General features: G+C 36.9%; 4 protein-coding genes across 17 annotated transcripts in view; 3 read left to right on the forward strand and 1 right to left on the reverse strand.

Moving 5' to 3' along the window:
- Nucleotides 1-17,530, forward strand: part of epor (erythropoietin receptor) — a 175,080-nt gene that overhangs the window by 33,864 nt on the left and 123,686 nt on the right. The gene's annotated exons all lie outside the window — the stretch shown is intronic.
- On the forward strand, nt 122-13,784 carry LOC132149556 (tetratricopeptide repeat protein 39A-like). Of its 2 annotated transcripts, XM_059558892.1 has the most exons (18): nt 122-420; nt 1,994-2,098; nt 3,232-3,363; nt 4,071-4,129; nt 4,324-4,391; nt 4,823-4,887; nt 5,030-5,129; nt 5,217-5,282; nt 5,395-5,503; nt 6,108-6,175; nt 6,916-6,975; nt 7,246-7,407; nt 8,850-8,941; nt 9,141-9,261; nt 9,441-9,552; nt 12,455-12,569; nt 12,651-12,767; nt 12,862-13,784. In XM_059558892.1, exons 1-18 carry the CDS (start codon nt 386-388, stop codon nt 12,971-12,973), a joined length of 1,698 nt encoding a protein of 565 aa, XP_059414875.1. In that variant the 5' UTR covers nt 122-385; the 3' UTR covers nt 12,974-13,784. The 2 variants fall into 2 exon arrangements, with proteins under 2 accessions (XP_059414875.1, XP_059414876.1); XM_059558893.1 differs by lacking the exons at nt 122-420; nt 1,994-2,098 and having other exon boundaries at nt 3,231-3,352.
- gadd45gip1 (growth arrest and DNA-damage-inducible, gamma interacting protein 1) lies at nt 15,459-17,150 on the reverse strand. Its single transcript, XM_059558916.1, has 2 exons — nt 16,702-17,150; nt 15,459-15,878 (listed from the first exon to the last, which is right to left on the reverse strand). The coding sequence occupies exons 1-2, from the start codon at nt 17,133-17,135 to the stop codon at nt 15,593-15,595; spliced, it is 720 nt and encodes a 239-aa protein (XP_059414899.1). The 5' UTR covers nt 17,136-17,150; the 3' UTR covers nt 15,459-15,592.
- LOC132149557 (nuclear factor 1 X-type-like) overlaps nt 16,445-17,530 on the forward strand; it is a 177,000-nt gene continuing 175,914 nt past the window's right edge. For all 13 annotated transcript variants that reach the window (XM_059558894.1, XM_059558904.1, XM_059558895.1 and 10 more), the window contains exon 1: nt 16,445-16,581. The gene's annotated coding sequence lies outside the window, so the exon portion shown is untranslated. The remainder of the gene's footprint in view (nt 16,582-17,530) is intronic.

Below are 17,530 nucleotides of genomic sequence, written 5' to 3' on the forward strand. Positions count from 1 at the left end.
AATGACCGATTAAACAAAGAATTCGAAATAAATTCAAATCAATTATTTACATACAAACATATAATTGGTGCGTCATATTATCAGTCCTTCACCCCAGCGCTAGATGGCGCTACTAACCTCTGTCCCATGGCTCCGGTCTCCTGCCATTAAACCTGCTGTGAGCCCGAGGAGGAGTCAGAAACTCCGTGTTCTCACATCAGACAGCCGCCGAGCTCTGATCCTCATCCCGTGCCAGCTCGAGTTCCCAGCGTTCCTCATCCATGCAGCATCTTCAGGAGCAGTGAGAAACTTTCCTCTGGAGCTCTGAGAGAAATCCTGAGCACTTCAGACAGGTGTTCGTGTGGCCACAAGGCCAAGAAGAGGACAACAAACAACTAAATACACCATGTCCACTGGGAAAAATGCACCTGGTACAGAAAAGTGAGTTGTTGATGTCTTGTTTAACGTTTGTTTGAAAAGAAATGAGAGTGTTGCATCAGTGCGGGGCATTTTCAACCATCTGCTACTCAGCAAAACTCAAACTGTCACATGCTTTGTGGTTCTGTAAGTCTCCAAATTGCTGATTCAGTGAGTCTGTGTTTAGTTTTGGCAGTTTTTTTCTCTTGATGTCAAATGTTCACATCTCTTCCTTCCTTGTTTTGCAAGAGTCTGGTTTGAGCTCAGCTCATGTTCTCAGTGAGAGAATGAAACACCATCCCTAAATACAATGCTAAAGACAGCTTTTCTGCTGGCAGATGTGCTCTTAATGTTGTTCAAGTGAAATAATTGGCTGTGCAGTGTGACATATTCATATTCTTATCCAAAGGCGCTGGCTGTCCATGCCCAGTCTGTGTACTCTGAGCAAACATCAAACACCTTGACGAGTGACACAGTGTGTGAGCCATATTTTGCAATGCATTTGTGTTTTTACATGAGTCATTGCAGCTAGAGAGTGTTAAAGGTTACCTCCAATTACTTGCAATTGCTTTAAACCAGTTGTTTTTGCATCTTTAACAGGATGCATGTGGATTCAAGCAAATGCATGTAGCTTAGTTTATAAATTCCATAAGCAACAGGTGCAAGAGGGCCGTATGTCTCACTTTGAGAGCCCATGAATGTTTATCTGCTCTAGAAGCAGGATCAACCAGTTGACATTAATTAGTCCTGCTATATATATCTTCAGTGGTCATGTGCTGTAAAACTCTGCTTCGGAAGCATTAATAATTAATAAAGGGCGCTGCTGACAGGTCTGAATGGAGTCCTGGTATTTAGTAGTAAATGTCATTCATTTCACCAAGCGGCTTTGCTTATGTTTGTGTGGGTTAACTTAACATCGAGATCTATGGAGCAAAGACGACAAACCCAGCTTTAGTGAAATGAAATAATTCGATAATTACTTAATTTTATGTAAATTATTTGTTAATTTAACATTTAAGTTTTGTCAATTTTGAAATATATATATATACATGCATACATTATTATTATTTTTTTTTTGTGTGTGTGTGTGTGCATAAAAGTAATTAAAATACTCTTTTTTTTTTTTGTATTTATTCATTTATTTTGTGTAATTAATTTGGTTAGATATGTGTCTATGTGTGTGAGTGTGTGTGTGTGTAATGTGTATGTTTGTATATACACAGACGCATCATTTTTAGCTAAATAGTTAATTAAAAAAACAATTTGTTTATTTGTTCTAAAGCTTTGTCAGCTGATCATTTTTCCTGTTTTATTTTAATATTTATATATTTGTTTGCATTTTGAATTATGTTCTTATATTATGGGATAATGATTGTATATCTCTTTGCTATCATTCAACCTGGTTACATCATAAATGAATATATTCATCTGCAGTATATTGGTCACTAGAAAGCTTGCACTTTAGATACTGGCTTCCATTTAAGAAATAAAAATAAAAAGACCACTAATAATAGTCTAATCTAGTCATTAGAATTAGTTTTCTATAAAGCTGTTGAAGTCTCTGGCATGTGCTCATTGTGTGTGTGTGTGTGATCAGCTCCAGACAGATGTCCCTACAGGTCTGTCTTGATGAATGCATGGAGGCCATGGATCTGTTCCTCAACAACCACTTCAGTGAGAGTTTGGACAAACTACGGCCACGGTGAGAGAAGTCTTATTTCAATCTTCTTGTGTTCAGTTCCTGCTCCCCGGCCTCCAGTATCTGTGTGAGCGATCTTAAGAGCAGGCGAGCTGTTTATTAAAGGTGTGGTGTGTAACATACCAACCCCACAATGCTCAGTTTTTCAGTCAGATGCTGCTGTGAATGTGCCGGTCTCTGAAGCACTTGTAGTAATTGTAGATGTCATCCCGTGATAGCAGGCTTTATTTCCATTGTGGCAGAGTTGCATCAGGTGAGCTCCCTCGTCCAGGATGTGAGGTGTTTGCCTAAAGCTCACACCCTCATGTCTGACAATAGTCATTAATCTGGAGCTGGGAGAGCGAGAGACTTGATTCTGGGAAGGAAAACTCATGATTAAGTGACTCTAACCCTCATTTATATACACAGGCCCAACTGGAAGTACGTCATTCTTGATTTCAGACTATAAATATTTATTTTATTATTATAGGACAGTTTTGCAAAAGTAAGTTCAAATTCTAATGTAGTACCTACTCAGAGAGAAAGCAACTTTAAACACACCACAAGTTTTATTAAACGTTCTAATTCTATGAGAATAGTGAAGTTTCAACTATATAATTAGATTAATTTTCAGAGTGATTTGTTTTTCCAGCTGATGAACGATAAAAACATTGACGACCAATCAGAATCGACCTTTTAAGAGCTCAAGAATCCAAAGCGGCTGATGACAAAACTGAAGCGCACATAATAAACAGAATATTATTTCTTTATTTTAATGCTTTTAATGATAGTTTTCCCCAAACACATTTTAATTAGAAAATATATTTACATATTATAATATTATATTTATTCATATTTTGTTTATTGTTAACTGTCCGAACACTTTTATTTCAATTTGTATATATTTTTGTGTGCATCAATATTAATAATTAAAAATATTATATATATATATATATATATATATATATATAAAATGAATGTGTGTTGCATGAATGTGATGGGAATATAAGTGTCCAATACTTAATAAATAATTGCGTTAACATTTTTGCATAGAGAAGGTTTAAGGCATTAACTTTCTCAATTTTTAACTAGTAGCCTGCTGTGTTGGAGTGTGATCTCATGTTGTGTGTAAAAGCATGTGTTGTGTTGTATTCCAGGGCAAAGGAGAGCATGTATCACGCTCTGATGTATGCCACAGTATTAGAGATGCAGGCCATGATGACCTTCCAACACGACGACATAGTGCATGCTGGGAACACGATGAAGAGCGCTCAGGAGGTGTGCCAGAGGTAGAAAGAGAGCCAAAACACTGCGTTTGTTTCAGTCATGGAGAGGCATGCTCCCGTGACCTTTCATTTTTAGGCAAATGGGGTCATTTCCATGTCAGCTGACTCGATCCAGCCACTTTGAAATTTGCTTGCATTTGCATGTAGATGGAACTGTGTGGCTTTCAAAGACAAACAGCTGGTGATGGCTAATGGGGAGTTTTACTGGCCTAACATGACATAGATTAAATGGAGTGGAAGAGATGCATATATGTCCTACATATAGCATGTGCTTCCCATGTTACAATATAGCACTAATCCAGATGACTGTATGTGGGTGGATTCACACATCAGCTCACTTTCAGTTTGCTCAAGAAACAGTGAGTCACACGGCAGATCCTTCTCGTGATCTCCTCCTAAACCCCTCCAAACATCCTCTTGGGAGAGTGACGTTAGTTTGGGTGTGTGTGTGTGTGTGTGTATATATATATATATATATATATATGTGTAAAAAAAAAAAAACACACAATGAGGATGTCTAACATATTTACACCCACATGTGATCAGACTAAGATCAGGCACTCAATATTATATATATTATATATATATATATATAATATTGAGTGCCTGATCTTAGTCTGATCACATGTGGGTGTAAATATGTTAGACATCCTCATTGTGTGTTTTTTTTTTTTTTACTCATCTCTTGAGTTCTTGCTGTTCTCTTTCAGGTTCCGTAAGAAGTCAGGTGGTCTTGGGACTCGAGGAGCAAATGATGATCTTTCAGAAGGTGCAGTTATTCTAGAAATCTCACACTATTATAGGAGCAATAAAACTCAAACAAACCTATTATGTGGCACAGTATTAATTGTGAAGAAAGATGAATTTGGTCAGTTCTTGGCTAAAACTAGCCAAATTCAGTTAAAGTTTTAAGATGCTTCATTTAATGACTGTTTTATGATCAAATGTTTTGATGTTTTACAGAGCAGCTCCATGCTGAAGTGTGTTATGCTGAGTGTTTACTACACAGAGCCGCTCTCACATTCTTACAGGTTTGACACATTTCAAGACAAATTTCACTCAAAAACTGATCATCTCAGATGTTTTGTTTAAACTATGTGTGCATTTTGGTGTCTTCAAGGTCTTAACCTTAATGTCTAGAACTCAATATATATAAATATATATATATATATATATATATATATATATTACCTCAGGTTAAAAGAATTGTTCACATTTTAAAATTTAATTTTTGGGGTGAAAAATGTGCTGAAAATCTACTCACCTTCAGGCCATCCAAAATGAAGATGAGTTTGCTTCTACATCAGAACAGATTTGTAGAAATGTAGACAGATGAAGAAGCAAACTCCTCTTCATTTTGGATGGCCCGAAGGCCTTAATTTTGGTTTGAACTGTTCCTGAGGCCTAAGGCCACTTTTAGCTCAAATCTGCACCTGATTTCTCATTCTCTGTTTGTTGACAGGATGAGGATATGGTTAGTTTTATTAAAGGAGGAATCAAAGTACGGAACAGTTACCTCATATACAAGTAAGTCTGTAGCAAGAAAGTGAAGGAAATCTGTGGTTTTACTGTCAGTAAATGATTCTGGTTTGTGTGCCAGCATCATGCCCTTGAATTGAACTGTTCATTGAAACTGTCTTCTGTGAGTGATGTCATGATTCTCATCCAGGGAGCTGCATGCCTTCATCCAATCAGATACGACTTTCAGAGGACCAAATCACAAGCACTTAGAGGGCGGAGTCTCTTTTGGGATTGGAGCTTTCAATTTGGTATGTTCATCTGGAATATTGCATCTCTGTTCCTTATGAATAAACTCCAGATTGACAGTTGTGTTGATGTTCTTCGCTGTTACCCAGACTCTTTCACTGTTTCCTGTCCGGATACTCAAGTTGCTGGAGTTTGCTGGCTTTTCTGGAGATAAGGTGTTTTCTTGAATTTAAAAATTACTCTGTTCTCATTTTTGGAGAGACATTGCAGTGGGCTTGTTCGTGTGTTTATTTTTTTGTTAATAGTCTTTGGTTTGTGTGTGTGCAGGAATTTGGCATCTCTCAGCTGTTCACGGGTGCCACCTCTCATACCCTGCGCTCCATGCTGTGCGCCCTCCTCCTACTCTGTTTCTACACCTTCCTCTCCTTTATTTTAGGTAAAGTGTATTTGTGATACATTATGCATTGGTATCCACATAAAGCAGACCTCTTACATTATTAATTAGGGCCCGAGCACTGCAGTGCGAGGACCCTAGTGGAATTGCTCCATTTATTTTGCAATATATGTTTCTTTAGTTAATTGTGAAGTGATAGTTCACTCAAAAATGAAAATTTGTCTGCCATTTTAAAGTTTCAGTATGTATTTGAATTTCATTGATAGGTTTAGGATATGGTTTTACAAAAATATGAGCAGCACAACTGTTTTCATCATTGATATAATCACAGATGTTTTTTGAGCAGCAGATCAGTATATTCGAATGATTTCTGAAGATCATGTGACACTGAAGACTGGAAATTCAGCTTACATCATTTGAATTGCATTACAATTGAATTTTGCTTTGCATTTGAAAATATTCAAGATTAAGATTGTAATATTTCACAATATTACCGTTTTTTTAATCAAATAAATGCAGCCTCGGTGAGCATAAGAAACTTCTTTCAAAAAATCTCACTGAGTCCAAACTTTTGAACAGTAGTGTATATTGAAATGATGAGTTCTCAGATATTTGTATGTTATTAATAAAGTGATGTTTTGTGTAGGTACTGGAGAGGGGGAGGTGGAGGAGGCAGAGCAGCTATTGAAGCCATTTCGACTGCGATACCCACGTGTACGTTTCTGTTTCTGTCTTTCTACTTTATTTAGAAATCTAAATATAAAACTGATTTAACATTTCAGGGCCATTTTGTTTTAAATACTAGTACTTTTATTCCTTTTGTATGTTAAAGATCCCATACAATAGAAATTGAGTTTTGTGGAGTTTGAGCTGAATCGTGCTTGTTGACAAATTCACATATGAACGGATTTAAACATTAGAAAATGTTCGCAGCGTTCACGGCGAACTTTGCAATGTGTTGTTCCTGCTCTCAGGAAACTGATGTTACTACCAGAGACGTTCTCTTTCGAGCGTTCACTATATATTCTGGAGCATTGACAATGGGACAATGGGAACTTATCGTATACAATAAGAGCGGCAATTATCAGCCTGAACCAAGGACTAAGACCACATCAAGCATGTGGTGTGAACAACACACAATTCCCAACCAATAGCAATCCTGCTAGGAAAGCCCGCAGCTGATAGGTGGAGCTAGAACAACGAAATTTACACTAATTAGCATATCTGGCCAGAATAAACAAGTAGCTACACTGAATTCAGGGCAGACACAACAACAGTAAGTAAGGTACAGTACCACCTTACAACGTAACAAAAGCACATCTAAAAAGGGAGGAGGAGTTCCCACTGTCAATGCTTCGTAATGTGAACCCTTGAAAGAGAACTGTGCTAGTCAAGCCATAACATGGGGTCTTCATTGAGTGTTTTTGGAGCTCATGTTGTGATTATCTCTCCAGGGAGCGATATTCCTCTTCTTTGCAGGTCGAGCTGAAGAAATAAAGGGCAACATTGACGAGGTGAGAAACGGGAGGAGAACATTTACCAGAACTAATCATTCATAAACGCTGAGTACTGAAATATTAGTCATTTGGAATCTGACCACATAGCATTTCAATGGTTTTAAAGACTTCAGACTGGTTAGAAGACAGTTAAACTATGGCAAGGGTCAGAGAGGGGTGGAACATGGTTATGAAAAACTAAATTACTATATTTTGTAAGAAATTGAGGCTTATGTTATGAATGGACTTCACTAACATTTTGCCATTATTGTACCTCCTCATGTCCAGGCGGTGGCGCTGTTTGAGGACGGCTGTAAGGCCCAACAGGCCTGGAAACAGTTTCATCACATGTGCTACTGGGAGCTGATGTGGTGTTTCACCTTTAAGAGGCACTGGAAGATGGCGTACTTCTACGCAGACCTGCTCAGCCAGGAGAGCCGCTGGTCTAAGGTGACCCCACTGCTCCAAAAGAACAGTTCATACACAAATTCGTTTTTGTTGTGTTTCATGATTAAGCCCCATGACAATAAATTTTTTATCACCTGAGATCAAAAGTTTTAGTATAAATCTATAAATGTACATTATGTTTTGGAGAAATGACTAAAAGAGCAACATCCTTAATAATGCTAAAGGCATTTACATTTTTACATTTACATTTAATCATTTAGCAGACGCTTTTATCCAAAGCGACTTACAAATGAGAACAATAGAAGCAGTATAGTATAGTTATAGTTTACTGTATGTTTGTGAGAAAAACCCATGTTTGTCTGATTGAGATCTGTATAGACATTTCTGTGTCGCACGTTTGAAACGGCCTCCACCTGGAAATGTAAATCAAGTCTGGGATTTTATTGGTGCTGGGAAAATCTGCTTCATATATAATGCAAACTAGAAAGCAATGCAATTAGTTTTCCATGTTTTGCCCTCTTTAAGAGTGTTTAAACCCGTAATTTAATCTTTTAAATTAAAGTATGTCATATATGTATATATATATATATATATATATATATATATATTTATCTATTCTATTTGCAGTAAGTGTAAATAGCAATAGAGGCTATTTACACAAAGTGAAAATAGCTTATTTTCTTAGTGATGGATGCTAATTACACTAAGTGCAAATATATATAGATTCTATTTACACTATATTAAAATAGCAGGATTGTCTGCTGTTTATAGCTACAATTTATTGCAAATAGTGGCAATTATCTGCACCTCAGTATTGCAGTATATTATATATTATAAAACCGTATGCAATTATAACTTATTGAGTGTACATTTTAATTTTAATTCAAATTATCAAATGGATCCCACCTCACTGGGACAATAAAGCCCTTCCTACATTTGCCCTGACCCTCCCTGTTAATTTATTTTCAACTTTTTGATTATTTCCTTCATTTTTATTGAAAGTAAATGCTTTTCTGATGTGATTTGAAATTTGAAAAGCTAGAAAAAAAAGTTAGCCAAAAGGTGGATTTGACTCCAGGTCGATCGCGTTAAAAAGAGCACAACACGTTTTTACCATCTGCGCCACAAAAAAACTAAGGGCAAAATGACAGATTTCTTCACAATTGACGAAATGTTCTCAGCAGTTGGTTAGTCAACAGTAATGTTAGTCAATATTTCTGGTCTATTTGCAGACAGACTTCCTCCTCAGAAACATCAAGTAAAAGCGTACAGGTGCGAAGCCTGAGATTGAGCTGTATTTGAAATAAATTGAAGTTATGCTACAGCGATTTAAACGATGACTGCCGTGTGTGAGCTGTGTAAATTGGCTTTGTGTGTGTTTGCCAGGTTTTTGTTTGAACTGGTTGGTTCTGTTGCTGGTGGTGATTACGTAGTGTGTTTCCAGTGTGCAGAAGGATTATGATGATTTTCTTGCTCTCTCTCAGGCCATGTACGTGTACATGAAGGCGGCTTATCTCAGCATGCTTTCAGACACAGAAGCCCGGCCATTCGGGGATAATGAGGTGGATCTCTTTAGGTACATACTCTCACAAGGAATGGCACTGCCAACACAGGAGCAGAAATAAACTCTTTCCTTGTCTACATCTCGGTTTCTGTGGGTTTACTGGATACATGTTAACATGGTTTCAAAACTGAGACGTTAGCTGACTGATGGAATGAAATAAAGAGTTTTTTTATTCCCGTTCACTTCCTATCTATCTTTTTCGGTCCATCAGACAGGTACCAACATACAAGCAGAAGATAGCGGGCAAATCTCCACCCACAGAGAAGTTTGCCATTCGTAAAGCAAGACGGTACAAAACCAGCAATCCAATTAGACTTCCTGTTCCCGTGCTTGTAAGAATAATGCATTGCATTCAACACACTTCTTTCTAAACGCTTTATACTTTCCTCTTAAAAAGCAATATATATATATATATATATATATATATATATATATATATATATATATATATAATATATATTTTAAAACAGAGGCAACAACATTAATATTCAGAGTGTTCTTCATATTTTAGGAGATGATGTACATGTGGAATGGTTTCTCCATAATCAGCAAACAGCCTGAGCTGACAGAGGGAATGATGGAGACACTGTTAGAGGCAGAGCGCACCCTACAGGCCGCCCCAGGTAAAGCTACACATAGTCCCCTGTGTATTAAAGAGGACATCGGATGCCCATTTCCCACAAGTATGTGATATATGAAGAGTTTGGTTCCAAAACACAATAAATCCATTTTAATTAATTTTAGTAAAAATGTGTTTTCTTTACCAAGAAATTGGCAAGATGAAAACCACTTTTCTGTTTTAAACTTTCACATAGAATCTTTAGGTTATAATAACATTAAAAATTCAAATCCAGATTTAGATTTTCAAAGATTTATTGTAAAATTATATAATTTGTTCCCCCTAAAATGCAATAAATCCATGACACGTGTTTTATTTATTTCTTTAGCAATATGACAGTTATTTTTCATATTGAAACTGATGAAAATACACAACACAGTAAGTTGATCCACATATGCCAGTCTCTGAACTTATCTTAGTCAATAGTCAATACTAATGTTATAAACAGGCACTGGACTAAAAATACAGTCATCGCTCCCAAAATTAATTTAACGAGTCTTCTTGTTAATGCTATAAATTAATTTGGCCTACAAAAATAAAATTGAATCATGAACATACATGAACAAAAATATCACATTAAACCACAGATTCCAAAGTGACATTTCCCTTACATTCAACCTCCAAAAGTGCATTCATCTTTGCCATATTACATTTATTTAGTTGACTAGTGCTATGTGCCGTATTAACAAAATCATTAATGGCATTAATAAAAACACAACCACTGACAAGTTACACAATATAGCATTCATAATCGAATGAGACTCATCTGCTATTATGAACGTGATATTGCATAATTTGTCATTGATGTATGGCTCTGTCTATTAAATGCTGCTCCATCTGAAAACACGTGATGGAGATTTATCACAGAACTGGCTTTACTGAGGAGATGCGCATGACAACCACATGTGATTTATGAAAAGTTTATTTGTTGATCTCAAAGTACAAAGCAGACGAGGAAAACTAGGATGCTGAGTGTATTAAAAGCAACGCCATTACTGTTTTTACAGTGCGTGGAATGATGCGCTGTGATTGGCTGTTACTGTCTAGAGTGCATGGAATGGTGCGCTGTGATTGGCTGTTACTGTCTAGAGTGCATGGAATGGTGCACTGTGATTGGTTGAGCGGATATAGAGCATTCTGCAGAGAAAGGAGACTGTTGTTTGTCATTAGCTGTGTCTCTTTTAGAAGGCTGCGCCCTCCGAAGGTTGCATTCAAAGGCTGCATACGTCATCGAGGTTGTCTCATTTCAGAAAAGCAAGTAGCACACTCCGAATGCGTCCTTCGAATGCGACCTTTTTTCACAGGAATTCGAAGGATACATGAGGTGTATCCTTCGCTGCTGCAGATAACCCACAATTCTGTGCGTCGCCATAAATAAACGTTGTTTATTTGAAAAAATGGCGGGAGAAGATTTACACACAAGCAGAGATGTGGTGTTTAAATGTAAGTATTTTAAAGTTCTTCATTTTTTAAAAATTGAATTACAAGTGTGGTCAACATGATTACAAGTGTTTAGCTCCTCAAACATTGAATAAAATAAAACAAGTAAAAACTTTTTTTTTTCAAATTACTTTCCAAATTTAGAAATTATTTTCCTAATATTTTTTTCTTTAACAAGTGTGAGAGCGCAACAACGCTATGTGTTGGCATAGCAACGTGATACTTCCTGTTTCCTTTTCCTTCCATCCTACGAAAGCCGTCTCGTTTAATCCCAGGGTTAAGGACACTCCGTATACGCATCCTAGAGAGGATGCGACCTCCAGAGGACGTGGCCTTCTAAATGAGACACAGCAATTGTTTGGAAAAAAGGGAGGACACATGACCTAATAACTCTGCAGATATTGTATTTTGCGTAAAATTAAAAATTAACTTTTCAGTACCAACCAGATACTACACTGATTTTGGTTGGGGGTAAAAAGGCGTTTATCGCATTTTGGAACCAAACTCTTCATACATATGTATATGCGATAATACAGGACAGTCTGTCAGCCATCGTGGGCGGGGCCCTAGCAGTATGACATCATATTTCTCGGAAAATCAAAACGGCTTGATATTTTTTGGGGATAAAAAAAAAAGAGTGAATGAATTTTTAGAATTGTAGGGTGGTTGTCCACACACTGTTTATATGCGAACCCCATATAAAAATGAATTTTGCATCAGATGTCCCACTAAAATGAGAAGCTTCATCAGTTGCATTTTAGAGAAATCTGTTACGCCCAGTAGCTGTATCACTCTCTGCTGTATACAGAGAATGTCTAGAAATAAATGAAACCTTTTAAAAATAGGTCTTAACACAAATTAATTGTTATCAGTGTATAATAAGGTAAAATGTTATTGCAAAAACGAATTTATAGTCTAATTCAAATGTTAAATGATAATTTGCTCAGTAATATATTTACAACATTTAGATGATAATTTTTATATTATCAATTGCTAAATATTGCATGGTCATTAGTTTTTTAAACATTGTTGATTTTATTACACACATATCCTAATGATTTGACATTTCCTAATATATTCATTTTTTTGTAATCTTTTTCTAAAGTTCTCAAAAATTATAATTATAATTTTTGTGACTTGAAGTAAAATAATTGTGAACTGAAGTAAAAATATATGCAACACGTAAACCGCTTCCTTCTATGGCTGTTTTTGTTGAAGAGTAAGTTCTTTTCAAACTTATGGAATCACAGAATTACTTGATTATTAAAATCTGCTGAGCTTGAAGTCATCATTACTGCAGAGGAACCAGAGGAAATATATTTTCCTTTGAATATTGTTTTTGACAATAGCAAACCTTACAATAAAAATGGTTGCTGTTGGGTTTTATATTGTTTATGTGACCGTCCTATACAGTAGTGTGGTGTACAGTATACAGTGTTTTACATGTCCTCTTCCTGTATTTGTAGAGAACGAGTACTCCATGGACGACACGTGTTTAATCCTGCTTCTGAAAGGCCTGTGTCTGAAGAACCAAGGCCAGATGCAGGTGGCAGAGGACTGTTTCAGACAGATTTACATCAGGCCAGTGCCTCTGCGTTAATGGATTTACCTTGCTTGTACTTTCTCAGGATGGTGTTTGAGATGTTTTGTGTCTTTTAACAGTGAAAAGAAGTTGAAGTTCGATCATTACCTGGTTCCTAACGCTCTGCTGGAGATGAGTCTCCTGTACATCGACACTGGGAGGAAAGAGCAAGCCATCAAACTACTGCAGAAAGCCAAGTCAGTTCAGTCTAGGACAAAATCATTGCATGCTGTTGGCTTCAGTCTGTCAATGCATCGTTGTCATGAATGTTCTCCTTATCTCTCCGGTCAGAAATAACTACAAGGAGTACTCAATGGAGTCTCGTACGCAGTTCAGGGTCCATGCGGCCCTGACAAAACTTAAGGCTGACACCAGCGACCAAGATGAAAAAACAGCATCGTAAGGGAAGATGATTTTAAGTCAATGGCATCTCTCCTCCTGAAAGACCAGAGAAGAATTACATGGTCACCTTATGGGGAGAACGAAGGACCAAAGACACAGTGTGCTTGTTATGCAGTGGCACTGCCCAGTGTTGACCTGTCTCATGCTTTTTTTGGGGGGTGGTATTATAGGAGACACTAAAATCTTATTTTGTACATTTTCCCTCACAAGGTTATTTTTTGCCAAATCAATGTTTATTTCAGATCAGTTAGTAAATAGATGAATGGACATTTCAGATGTTAACCAGAGTTTAAGCTCCTATGTGTTAAAATGTAATAAAATGTAAATTTTTAGGGAGCATTAGAAATTAAATTAATATTTTTCTGTATTTTTTTTTTTCTCAAGTCCTGTTCAGGTTTGATAAGGGAAACTGACAGTGTTTACAACAACAACAATAAATAATAATAATTAGACGAACCATTTTACACTAAGTTGTAATTATGATTAAACCGGTTTATTATTGTAAGGCTGAGAGCGGGATTGAATACTTTATTACTGATGATTATATTCCTTTCTTGAATAAATCAAGAATGTTTTAATAATCAAATGGTTCAAATAGCATCATACATATTCAGATGCTATGGTTATTTTTTTGTTTTGAAATAATTTTATCAGTACTTAATATTTCATCAAAATGTTGATATTTAAGTATTTTTTAAATGTTTAATTTATGCATCATTTTATAGTAAGTCAAGTCGTAAAATCAATGCAGTTATTTAGCAACACATGCTCTGGGTCACTGTATGAATAAATCAGTTTTCCTTGACAAATTACACCCAGCTGTTTTTTTTTCATGCATATGTTTAATTGTTTAGTATACAGTTGTGGGCAAAAGTTTTGAGAATTACATAAATATTGGAAATTAGAAAAGTTGCTGCTTAAGTTTTTATAATGGCAATTTGCATACACTCCAGAATGTTATGAAGAGTGATCAGATGAATTGCATAGTCCTTCTTTGCCATGAAAATTTACTTAATCCCAAAAAAACCTTTCCACTGCATTTCATTGCTGTCATTAAAGGACCTGCTGAGATCATTTCAGTAATCGTCTTGTTAACTCAGGTGAGAATGTTGACGAGCACGAGGCTGGAGATCATTATGTCAGGCTGATTGGGTTAGAATGGCAGATTGACATGTTAAAAGGAGGGTGATGCTTGAAATCATTGTTCTTGCAATCATTGCATTGCATAAAAATGGCTTCACAGGCAAGGATATTGTGGCTACTAAGATTGCACCTAAATCAACAATTTATAGGATCATCAAGAACTTCAAGGAAAGAGGTTCAATTCTTGTAAAGAAGGCTTCAGGGCGTCCAAGAAAGTCCAGCAAGCGCCAGGATGGTCTCCTAAAGAGGATTCAGCTGCGGGATCGGAGTGCCACCAGTGCAGAGCTTGCTCAGGAATGGCAGCAGGCCGGTGTGAGCGCATCTGCACGCACAGTGAGGCCAAGACTTTTGGAAGATGGCCTGGTGTCAAGAAGGGCAGCAAAGAAGCCACTTCTCTCCAAAAAAACATCAGGGACAGATTGATCTTCTGCAGAAAGTATAGTGAATGGACTGCTGAGGACTGGGGCAAAGTCATATTCTCCGATGAAGCCCCTTTCCGATTGTTTGGGGCATCTGGAAAAAGGCTTGTCCGGAGAAGAAAAGGTGAGCGCTACCATCAGTCCTGTGTCATGCCAACAGTAAAGCATCCTGACACCATTCATGTGTGGGGTTGCTTCTCATCCAAGGGAGTGTGCTCACTCACAATTCTGCCCAAAAACACAGCCATGAATAAAGAATGGTACCAAAACACCCTCCAACAGCAACTTCTTCCAACAACAGTTTGGTGAAGAACAATGCATTTTCCAGCACGATGGAGCACCGTGCCATAAGGCAAAAGTGATAACTAAGTGGCTCGGGGACCAGAATGTTGAAATTTTGGGTCCATGGCCTGGAAACTCCCCAGATCTTAATCCCATTGAGAACTTGTGGTCAATCCTCAAAACCCACTAATTCGGACAAACTCCAAGAAGTGATTATGAAAGAACGGGTTGCTATCAGTCAGGATTTGGCCCAGAAGTTGATTGAGAGCATGCCCAGTCGAATTGCAGAGGTCCTGAAAAAGAAGGGCCAACACTGCAAATACTGACGCTTTGCATAAATGTCATGTAATTGTCGATAAAAGCCTTTGAAACGTATGAAGTGCTTGTAATTTTATTTTAGTACATCACAGAAACAACTGAAACAAAGATCTAAAAGCAGTTTAGCAGCAAACTTTTTGAAAACTAATATTTATGTAATTCTCAAAACTTTTGGCCACAACTGTATGCTTTTACTTGATGAAGAACTAAACAAAATTCAATGAGGAATTGTGTTATGAAAAATTCAGCTCTTCTAATATCAGTTATTCAGTCAGACATGAATAAAACTTGGTTTATACTAAAGTAGTATTAAATACAGGCATGTTGTTTCAGTGATTGATTTTATTTAAAGCAAACAATCTCTTGGATAATCACCATGACACACACACATACAAAAAAAAAAACAATTGTATAATCTAGTACAGTCGCACTGTCTGAAAGTCCTTGTTCTCTGAGGGTTACTGGCTGGATTCTGCTGTCCCTGTTCCCTGCTCTTCCTCTCTCTTCCTGCGTTTCAGGAGTTTTCTCTTCTTCTTCTCCTCTTTCTCGATCTCGGTGACCATCTCTTTGAATTTGGCACTGCGGGGGTCCAGTGCGTAACCGAAACGCTCTCTCGCCTCGGCCAGCAGCTTGTCCCGCTTCACTTTCTCCTCTCGTTGCTTCTGTTTAGTTTCCCTTTTCTGCTTTTTCCAGTCGGCAATCATCTTGGGCATCTTGGCCATGTTTGCAGCGATTATCTTCTCTCTGAGTGGGAGCAAAGCGAAAAGCACATTAAGGTAATGAACATCGCATAAAGCATAAAGATCAGGTAATGAATATAGCATACAGTTGTTGTTGTTTTTTTTCTATCATCTCCTAAATGTACGGTTATTTTATTTTTATTTTTTTCCCCAGAAGAAACTTTTTTTCTTTTGCAAACATTGATATATAAATACAAATACTGAAGTATTTTGAGAACATAGAATTATAAATAAGATATTTAGTGGAATGTTAATAACCGAATAGCTGCTGCCATTGACTTGCATATTTTTTTACTTCCATAGTTTAACTATAAAACACTAATGCAAAATAAACAAAGATTTAACATTTTAAAAAATAAATAATCGGTCACGAGACACGCGAGCTCAAAAAGTTCGACGTCAAACCTGTGATACGTCATAACGGTCAAATTTAAACGGTTGAACGATTTTTTTTCACTGAATAATGACTTAAATGTCGCTCCATACATCAAAAAAAATTAACCACAAACGGGATCAGAAAGCTTGCCATATAGCTGAGAAATCATGTGGATTAATCTACCAGCATAAGCTTGTTCAAATGTAAAAAAAAACAAAAAGACGTTTATTACTTTGAAGGTGTCCTGTAGTTTGACAACAGAAGTCGATTCAATTTCGTTGTATAGAAAACTGAAGCTCAGACATTGTGAGAGACACAACTCAACGTGAAGGTGAGGAAAAATGACACATTTCAATCTGGGCTGAACAGTTTCTTGTGACTGAATAAGTTAGATGTGTAACTCTCGATCGTGTAATAGAGACTGAACTAGTGTTAGTCAGGCTGACTTCACCTCTCCATCCGCTTCTGCTGCTTCTCTCTCTCTCTGGCCGCGATGTTGTCCAGCATCACCTCGATCGGAGGGTGCCACTCTCTCTCCTCGGCCAGCAGCTCCTCCAGCCGGGCGGGAGAGGGCCAGAGTTTGGCCGGATCCACTCCGGACACGCTCCCATAGCGGCCGAACAGTCTGCGCTCATACTTGTCCGTCTTCTGCCACTCGGGCGTCTTCTCGCTCTCTTTACTCGGAATATACGGTTTCTTTATATTCAGCCAGAGGGGTCTGGGGTTATAGTTCGCGATTTGCTGGACTACAGCCGGTAGAAAGGAGTTTAATTTACTAACGCCAAGCATTAATGCTGTCCTCCTGCTTAGCAAGGAGGCCGCCATGTTTGATGACAACCCAGTGACCTCTAACGTCACATTTTTATCACATGGTGCTGACGTCATGACGCCCTCTGCTGGTCAATTTGAAGTAGATTCGATTTATTTATTTATTTTTAAATTGGGGATATCTAATATTATATCTAATAATAATAATTGAGAATTTCTAATATTATGAAGTTTAATAATATGTATTATTTTACTCATACTGGGATTGTTGTCATTGTTATTATTAAATTACTCGTTTGTTTCATTTTACAATACAATATTATTATTGCAATATTAAAGTTTTTATTGATTTGTTAAATTTTTATAATTTAAGTAACAAAACTATTATTTTAATATTATAATTGTAATAAAAATATTATTTTAAATAATAATAATTATTTTTTTATTTGTAGTTATACTAAATCTTTTGTCCTTATCTGATCATATGCCTTTTGTTTTCCTGTTCTGTGCTA

Source organism: Carassius carassius, chromosome 9 (genome assembly GCF_963082965.1).
Source record: "Carassius carassius chromosome 9, fCarCar2.1, whole genome shotgun sequence".
In the NCBI taxonomy this organism is placed as follows: domain Eukaryota; kingdom Metazoa; phylum Chordata; class Actinopteri; order Cypriniformes; family Cyprinidae; genus Carassius; species Carassius carassius.

Coding starts and splice junctions, on each gene's coding strand:
- LOC132149556 (XM_059558892.1), top strand. CDS start 386: ATGTCCACTGGGAAAAATGCACCTGGTACAGAAAA. Junction 4,130..4,323: donor AAATGATGATCTTTCAGAAG/GTGCAGTTATTC, acceptor GATGTTTTACAG/AGCAGCTCCATGCTGAAGTG. Junction 5,283..5,394: donor CTGGCTTTTCTGGAGATAAG/GTGTTTTCTTGA, acceptor GTGTGTGTGCAG/GAATTTGGCATCTCTCAGCT.
- gadd45gip1 (XM_059558916.1), bottom strand. CDS start 17,135: ATGACGTCAGCACCATGTGATAAAAATGTGACGTTAGAGGTCACTGGG. Junction 15,879..16,701: donor CAGCAGAAGCGGATGGAGAG/GTGAAGTCAGCC, acceptor GCTCCCACTCAG/AGAGAAGATAATCGCTGCAA.